Source organism: Podarcis erhardii (assembly GCF_964252035.2).
Source record: "Podarcis erhardii genome assembly, chromosome: 3".
Classification (NCBI taxonomy): Eukaryota; Metazoa; Chordata; class Lepidosauria; order Squamata; family Lacertidae; genus Podarcis; species Podarcis erhardii.
Genome location: NC_138507.1, coordinates 4144512 through 4153946, shown reverse-complemented (window position 1 = coordinate 4153946; position 9435 = coordinate 4144512). Strand labels below are relative to the sequence as shown.

At 44.1% G+C, this 9435-nt stretch overlaps 1 protein-coding gene across 2 annotated transcripts in view; it reads right to left on the bottom strand.

The window, feature by feature from the left end:
- Positions 1 to 1351: 1351 nt before the first annotated feature.
- Positions 1352 to 9435, bottom strand: part of TFAP2D (transcription factor AP-2 delta) — a 38959-nt gene continuing 30875 nt past the window's right edge. For both annotated transcript variants that reach the window (XM_081855634.1, XM_081855633.1), the window contains 2 exons: positions 6671 to 6784; positions 1352 to 2328 (listed from right to left, as the gene is read on the bottom strand). In XM_081855634.1, the coding sequence (XP_081711760.1) occupies positions 2109 to 2328; positions 6671 to 6784 (334 nt within the window). In that variant the 3' untranslated portion in view covers positions 1352 to 2108. The remainder of the gene's footprint in view (positions 2329 to 6670; positions 6785 to 9435) is intronic.

Below are 9435 nucleotides of genomic sequence, written 5' to 3'. Positions count from 1 at the left end.
GGGGGGGGGCAGCTGTCCCCCGTCCCCTCTTGGCTATGCCCATGTGTGGAAGCATAATCAGAACCAGCTCTGTGGGATTCCTCTATATTGGCAGGAATTAAGTGTGTGATGCACAACACGTCAGGGATTTATTTTATAAATCTAAACTTGTCAACATTTCAGCTGGGTTGGGCAACTGAGTTTAGGGCAGATCTGTGACCTGCTAATTCCTGCATATCTAACCACTGTGTAAGGCATAGCTGGAAGGACTAGTTGCAAAGTTAGCAATCCTATTACATTTTGATCCTGGGCATATTTAATGATGCTTTAGTGAAAAGTTTATTTTACTCTAGATTTGGGTAAGTTTTGTGAGTATTTGGAATGTCAGAACATCATACTATTTTAAGAAGAGGAAGAAAGACAATTGAGAACAATAAGGTTGTGCTCTAGTCTCTGCAGTGAGCAAAGTGTGTGTGTGTCTCTCTGTGTGGCAGATTTGGTGTTCCAGGCCCAACATGCGCATATGTTAAGTGCAGGGTCTAGCTGAATGAACCTGAGCCCAGAATAGCAAACCAGACTTTCAGCAGATGTCTGGGAAAGAAAATTTTAAGTCCAACTTTATTATAAGCCACAGCTAGAAGGCTTTTCTCCCTCCTTTAATCAACCTAACAGAAACAGAATGAGCCTGGCAAAAGCTGAGGCATTAAGTGTCAGAATCATGAAACAGCTAGAAAATAATAACTCTCTGGCTGTCTTGGGCATGGCTGCTACAAATGGCTACTTCTGAATCAGATTATTGAATTGGATAATGTGCTGGTCTGTAACAAATCTTGAGTTTAGGAATGTGTGTTCTGGGGGGGGGCATTTGGCACTATTATGACATTTTCTGAATAAGCAGGGAAAGGGGGAACAGCATCTTCCATGTTCATGCCTTCTGGCCCTCACTCCTTATGCACATTCAGCATGGTGTCTGTACAAATGATGCCCTACACATGTGCAAACTGTTGGCTCTGTCTGTGTGATCAGGGACCTTTCCTGATTGTGTAGTCAGAGCTTACACACAGGATCTTTCAGACATTATATCAGACACACATTGGGGAAGAGCTGGCAGGAGCAATCGTACCCCCCCACCCCCCTGCAAGAAGAGCTGAACAGTGCGGCTGAAGCATGATCGTACAAACCATTGAAGGGGGGGAAAGAGAAACATTGTGACATCACAGCAACACACTAGATCTCTCCAGTCCCATATTCTAATCCAGCAGAGCATACAGCTGTTTATGGTTTTCTGCAGGCACAGAAGTCAGCTGCTAAGTTTAAGGGCAGGTGGGAAAGATGGTCAGAAGCTCCAGCTCTTATTTGTTGAACTTCTCCTAGCTAGCAGTAAGAAGGGTATGGACTCAGTGGCCACACCCTCCCAAGAGAAGGCACCCAGGCTGGAATGACAAATCGTTGATGGGCTTTGACATCATACTGGTGTGGATCTATCAGAAGCTCCCAGGCCTCAGTATTCAGTCCAAACAACGCAGCGCTTGTTATTTGAAATATCTTCAAGTTCTTCCACCTCCTATGGAAGACGTGCTTCCATATTGTCTCTCGTGGGGGCAAGTGAAAAGAGGCACCCTTCTCTGTTTCATCCATTGAATGGGTGATGATGTGACACAAGTTCACCAGGATGCCATATTCTTTTAGTCTCCGACTAGGCTGTCCAATCAGAAAAGTGTTCCAGTGTTAGCCTGTGATAGGTTAGAATTGTGCTGCTTCTTCCAAGTCTGGAAGTGCTAAGGGGGGGAAGTGTCAGTGTATCATTTGGAATGATCAAATGTACGTGTGTGCATGCGTGCACACACAAAACATCATTGAGAGAGAGAGAGAGAGAGAGAGGCTTTTAAAAAAGTGACGGTTTCATCCCACAGTTACTGTACATAGCTGTCCTTGGGGAGAGCAGGGGTGGTGGGTTTTAAAAAACCTCCCCCTCCCCAAATTCAGTTTGGTCCACTGGAGCCAAATCACTTTTGATGAGATATATAGATATAGATATATATGTAGATCTATATATATAGAGATAGATATATGTTTAAAAAAAAATATCAGCAGCAAGGTTCTCTGGAAATAGATTCTGTTTGATGTAGCTAGTCTGTCTTTTCTGTTTTGCCCTCTTTCACAGCAGCCTCTGAAGTTTTCCGCAGGGGGGTTTTCTCCGAGTTGGTGTGTCCTTGGCCGGATTCTGCTGCTCCGCCATTTTTGTGTGCCGAGTGTTTTTCCAAGTAGTTCAGCATTTCACTGAGAACAGTTTGGAAAGTGCTGAGGGCAGCACATATCGCAGGCGTCCCAAAGCCATGAGTGATCAAGCTGTAAAGGAAGGAGAAAGAGAGAGAGAGAAATATTGAAGAGTTTACTGCACACAGATTTTCATTTTGCTGAAATTGAAGACTTGCCCACTAAAATATTTATTACTTTCCGAGTGAGGAAGACACAAAAATAATCTATCTATCCAGGCCAGAAACATCTTCAAAGGTTGATTTTCTTGACAGAAGCTTAGGTGTTAAGTGCAGCCCTTAGGGACCAGATTTTCAGTTGGTGTAAACTGGTGTTGCTTCATTTGCTGTGGCCAGGATGCCCTGGAACCCCACAGGTAGAAGAGGATGCTATGAAGTCTCCCAAAGCAATACAATGTGATGCCCAACAAAACTGCCTGTTAGGATGATGAGGAATAAAGTCCTGCAAGAAAAAGCCTCAAAGGTAGAAATATGTGTGGAAACACACATTTTGCACCCACTGGGAAACTCTGGCCCAGTCTGGTACTTGTGCACGGGTGTTTATAGGTTTATAGGTAACATCCACCCTTGGCATGCTGTGGTGAGAGTCAGTGTTGCTACAAAAGTGATTCCTGCAGTAATAATGTCTGGAGCTGGAACATATACTGGGGTGGCAAAACAAGGAACAGGCAATCTTCATTCTGGGAATAGGTATGAAGGTGAAGGGTTAACCCCCCTTCCCAAATACATGGCCCTGATCCAAATCATACTTGGGATACAGTCACATGTAGTTTGGTCTTTCATTTGGATCAAAGTTCAGGTTGCCAGTTTTTCCCCCTGTCATGTCCCCTATATCTTTAATAATTGCCTGGCTGGCAAAAATCTGCAATGAAGTTTTTGCTGGCGTGGCTATTCAGCAGTGGGCAAAGCTTAACATGCTGGTTTCTGACTGTTATATAGCTATGAAATGCTGGAAGTATTTGGATACAGCTAAGCTTGCATTGGAGACAGAGGTGTAGGAAGGTCAGGTGGTACGGAAAAGTTCTTGTCACCGCCCCCCACATTGATTTTTTATTTTTTTATTTGCCTGCAAAAATGGTTTTATGTTATTTCATATTTTCTTACAGGGGAATGTGGATTCTGGGCCCCTGATAACAAGTAGGCGACTGTGGACAGAAACTTAAATCTACAGGATGGATTGTGTTTTGGCTCCACTGAATTGAAATTTCAGCCTTCATGACATATGAAAATGGCCAAGTAAACAGTTATTTTCATGGAGGAGGGTCAAGATATTAACTGATATGCATGAAATTTCAGATATAGCTATATAATCCCTAGTGTAGTAAGATAAGATCTTTGGAGCAGGCATTTTTTTAAAAAAAGTTTTTTTATGAACCGCCCTAGTAGGGCAGTAATTGTTCCTTGATCATTTGTCACCCCCTCCATGATGGCACCTGGGGCGGCCCGCCCCCCCCCCCTACACCCCTGAGTGGAGGCTAGAGAGAGGAACCTCCTAGCTTCCTAGACTGTCATTTATCCTATGCTGACCTTCCTTCAGACGAGAATTTCTGACCTCATTTCCTACTTTCCTCTTTTCTTTGCCACCTTGGCATCTGCTTTGAGTCTCTCTCCATTTGAGAGGAAAGAGAAAGCAAGGCCCATTGCACCTCTTCTATACTTACCATGATACAATGCACTTTTGGGGGAACGAAAATGGATTTGTATTTGTAAAGAGTGTTCTGAGAACTGTGGTGGTGGTGGGATATTATGCCAATTTTCTCAAGTCATTATGCAGTTAAGCACATGCAGCCATGCCCAGAAGCTGGATGGGAAGGGCGTTTCCCCTTCATGTTTTAATGATATCCTTTCACTGAAGCAAAACCAGCCAAATAGGCCTCAAGACTTGGACTCTCCTTTGGCAGCAGCTACAAGGTGTCGCACACCCCACCCCACCTCTCCACCCCCAGGCTGACAGAGCTCAGTCTTATTGTGAAGGAAATAGCTTTACTCTCCATGGGAGGTGGAGGAGAAAAAGAGGAAGCCACCATCTGTCTATCCCTGTTTACAGCAATGGCCAAGTCTGGATATTTCTAGCAGCAGAAGTTGCTATCAAATATTTACAGCATACTGTGGCAGGCTGATGATACTCAAAGAGAGACATGTGCCTCTGCTATGCCCTGCTCAGTGTGAAAACATCTAACCCCATGAGTGGCCCCTATGACTGCAGAAGCTCCTTCCTGCAGCCTCTACATATTACCTGCAGTTCTTCTCAGTATGTAACTTGTTCATGGTTAGAAGCTAGAATGCCACTCCTTGTGACGGAAAACACCAGGGCTTAGTGCCAAGCCTTCAGATGCTTTACAGCAGGCACAGCCAAGGTGGGGCCCTCTGGATGTTGCCAGACATCAACTCCCATCAGCCCCAGTCAGCATGGGAGTTATAGTGCTAAACGTCCAGAGGGCCACCCTTGCTTTACATAAATTTATTTTGGGAACAAAAAGGTGAGAGCAGTCTCCAGTGTTTTCTTGAAAGGATCTCCCTTGGTCCATAATCACATTTTTGTGGCTTACACACAGCACTCGCTGTTTTCCAGACGAGGATCTGCTTGCAACGAGTGTATCAGCTATGTCTCTTGCTGCATGAGGGACTGTATCGGCCACAATGTGGGCATGCTTTATGCAGGGTTTCAGCTTCTCTGGCACTGAAGCCTATGCACATAGCTCAGTCAGACATTTTGGATGTGTGGATGTTGGGGGTGGGTCAGGGGAAGCTGCAGAGGCCGTGGTATCGCCCCACTACTCCCTTCTGGGCATGGCCACTCGTCCATGAATAAGAGTGTGAGGAAGGTTGTAACACTCCAGCTGCATTGTGGGTGGCTCACACAACCTTTTAAAGGTTGTATGCTCACACAACCCTTTAAAAATACATATGTTATTATTACCATTACTATTCATTATTGCTAATAATAATAATTTAAAGCATGCAAGCATATTAAAGTGATTTCAGGAGGAAGAACAAGTTGCTGAGAAGGACTTGTGTCCTATAGCTACACCCACAGCACCCTCTATGCCAAGCCTATTAGAACCCACACATTCCCTTAAATACTATGAAAGTGTTTTTTGGTAGTTCTACTGGTTGTGTTTTAGTTAATTTTGTTTGCAGAAAATGTTGCAGGGTTATATTCAGATACCTTGTCTGAGCAGCACAAGGCAAGGGAAGTATATATGGCTCCATAAATTTTCTGGCACTTCAAGAATTTAAATCCTGGAAATGTCTCATCTCTACACTGTGCTCCATGAAGTGCTCCACCTTCAGCCACCGTTTCGTTCAAGCACATTTTTATAATTGATACCTGGGGGAAATCTTTGCACTTATCCCATCCTGCTCTTGCTTAGAGAGACCTGCAATATCACTTATTTGATTTAACCTGTTTGGGACTGAATGCTCATTTACGTGCAATTGGGAAAATGTAACCTAGTCCTATGTCCTTTCTTGCTTCCACATATTCTTCTTTTGTTTAGCTCACTAGCAGAACAGCAGAAAAGAAATGACGGCTTCTCACCAGCACCACCAGAGGGCGCCTGACCACTCAGGAATGACAGCACCTTGGAACGAGACAATCGTTTCCATTGCATTCTAACTGAGCAAATTTTCATGAATTTGGATTTCATGTTTAAGCCCACATATTCAACTGGATAGTTTTTCATTATGCAAAAACTGAAGTGGTTTAATTGTTTATTTACTTAAAACATTTATATCCCCACCTTTCCTAGGCCAGATAACCAACAATAATTTAAAGAAAAACAAGGAAGAATAGCTAAACTATTAAATGTTGAAGAACACATACATACACAAATAAAAGCGGCTCTTAAAATAATCTTAGAACAGTGTACAAACAATGCAATACAGATCGATGCAGGAATTTAAAAACCATTCATGGCCTCATGCTCCTCTAAACTGGAAGGTTTGACCATCCGGTGAAAAGTCATTAAAGGGAGGGATAAGGCTAGCCACTCTGGGAAAAATTCAAGAGCCTAAGTCTATATTATTTATATAGCAAAAAATAAGTTTACATAAAAGTCTTGGACAGTAACTGTATTCCAGAGAGCTATACTCTCTCCTGGATCAAATTCAAGGACATTCCTGTGCCTTGGGATCTTGTAAGATGTGGTTGCTACACAAGGACTAAACTCAGCAAAGCTCCCCAACCCAAGACCAAAAGTTCAAGTAGCCTCCTTTTATGCACCCATTGAAAGCTCTTCCCTACCACACAAGATTGGATTTAACAGATGCTAGTCTTGATATAGAACTTACTGTGACAGCATAAGCAACTTTCATCCCAGTTTCTTGAGAGGAAGCACATTGAAATCTAAAACATTCACCAGCTAGCATTTCAAGTTGACTTACAGAAGACAAATGGATTTCAAAGGTCATACCTGAAATGTGTTAAATGTCTCTGGATGTCAAGGTCCAATATTGGAGTGGGTCTTGAGGATCCCAAGGGTGATCTATCTTGACTTAGCAGGTCCTGAAATTCTTTACATATTTGCCTAGAACCAAAATGGATGCATAATGTTAAGGATATCTCATGCATGCTCCAATGTGTTGACATCTCTTAGCATAAATGGATTCCCAGGTATGGAGCACAACTGAATAAATAGTAGCAGGTGGTACAGGTGGAAGGTGGGCTGAGAAATGAAGGCATTCTTCAAAGCTCTGCTGAAAAGAGTTTGGCACTGGCACTATTCCATTGCTTTCCATAATGCATGTGAAATAGCAACACTATGAAATGCATATGGAATGTGCACAGAGGCTCGTTGCTTTGCTTTACAAGTGAAACTGTGCCAGGATGTTTGAAACACACAATATTAATTTGGAGACCAGATGATCCAGCATGTGGACTATTAGCTGGCCATTACTCTCTTATGCTGTTTAGTGATTATATTCAAAATCAATCTACATTCCAAAAAACGTGCATATGCATGCACATGCACACACATGCATGCACACACACATAATACAGTGACAACAATCCAACACAAATTATGTGTGGTTATGCTGCTTTTGGAATTTACCGTATTTTTCGCCCCATAGGACGTACCGGTCCATAGGACGCACCAAGTTTTTTGGGGGGGAAATAAAGGAAAAAAATTTTATTTCCCCCCCAGGCGCTTGTGGGGCCGGCAGCGGGGAGAAGCGCTCTTCTCCCCGCCGCCCGCCTTCAGACCAGGTCCGGGGACAGCGGGAAGACGTGCTGCACCTCCCAGCTGTCCCCGGAGCTTGTGTTTTTTTGGGGGGGGGAAATGAATAAAAAAAATTTATTTCTTCCCCCAGCCGCGGCTGCCGCCCCAAGCCTCGCGCGCCCGGCGGGACCTCCCGCCAGGCGCGCAAGGCTTGCGGACACTCGCCCGAAGCACGGGGAGCCCTCCGGAGGGCTCCCCGTGCTTCGGGCGGCAGGCTGCTGCCCCAAGCCTCGCGCGCTTGGCAGTACCTCCCGCCGGGCGCACAAGGCTTGTGGACACTCGCCGGGGCTGCAGGCTGCTGCCCGCAAGCCTTGTGAGCCCGCGGCAACTCCCGCCGGGCTTGCAAGGCTTGCGGATAGCTTCCTGAAGCCTGGAGAGCGAGAGGGGTTGGTGCTCACCGATGCCTCTCGCTCTCCAGGCTTCAGCGAAAGCCTGCATTCGCCCCATAGGACGCACACACATTTCCCCTTCATTTTTGGAGGGGGAAAAGTGCGTCCTATGGGGCGAAAAATAATGTACTTTAAAATGCTTCAAGTTGCAGTATTAGTAAACCTTGACCATCCAGTTCCAGGCTTTGGTCAATAGAACTTCACATTTCAGTGAACAGGAAAGGCCATCAGTGGGAGGCATCTCCCTACAACGAGGACCTGCCAGCCATGCTTATCTCACTCATGTCTAAATTCAGCTGCTATCAGCTTGCATGTACGCAATTTTCATCCACTATGTCATTGAGACTACTGCATAGGATCAAAAACAGACGATCAAAGGAAATAGTGCTACATAGGCTTAGCCTCTTGGTTGCACACCATTGCACTGTTCTCTCACCATCTCATAAGGAAGCCACACATACATAAAATATTGCCTTCATGAGTCTACAGTAATTTTCAAAAGAGATGATGAGCCATGCCCCCCCCCTTTTGAGGCCATTATCAGAAATAAGCAACATCTCTTGGGTGCATGCCACAAACACCTCCCAGGTAGGGTTTTGTGTGTGTGAATCATTTCAGAACCTGCCTCTTAGGTTCAGATAGGAGGCCACTTCAGCTTGTGTTTAGAAGGTTGCTTCAGTCCATTTTCTGAAGCTTCACATGACTTTCCCACAGACTATAATGGGGAAATTAACAAAAGTCTCTACCTTTAAAAAAAAATTAGGCAGAATTGGGTGTTATATGCAGAGCTGAGTTGCTCTCGATTTCTAAACAGACTGCATGAAGCAGTGTGATTTGCCTGAGATTCATACCTCATAGAACTGTTGAATTGTAGAGTTGGAAGGCACACCAAGAGCAATCTAGTTGAAACCCCTGAGACTTTTGCACAGCCTTGCTCTCAAGTTCTACACAAATTTTCTCTATAGACATAATTTTATCTCATGAACAATAACTTCCATATGAACTTCTGTCTTTTAAGATCCAGCGAAGCCTGCATTAAGGTCCACCAGTCCATATCAAGCAAATCTTTGCACTTGAGCCTTTGTCTTATTTTTCAAAAAAGGAAACAAATTATTTGCAACCATTGATAGTTTAAAATGAAAGCAAATAGTATTAGTTTTTATCACTCCAATCTTTACAGTGTTAAATCATAGCTCCCAAAAGCTCTGGTGCAAATCATTAGTGTGAGCAAGCCCAGAGTAATCTTGGTCCAGTCTTTCTTCGAAGCTCCGCCACTCTTGGCAGGAAGGGGTCACTTTGAAATGGTATGTATGCTGATGTGCCTGCAGATGAACGAATTGGTCTGTGCTAGTCCTAGGTAAATGTTTTAAGAGTCTGTTTGGTCTTTAAAATCCTGGCAGACTAATTGTTTTTTATGGCTCCTTGGGGAAGATAAAGGGCTTCAGGAGGCCTATTTGCCTCTGTTATGTTTGTGCATTTCAGAACTTCTGATTGTAATGACTGTGTGTGGCCTAATAAAAGTGGCAGCTTGTTTCCTTCCATTTTAAGCCAGTTATGTGATTTTTGGAC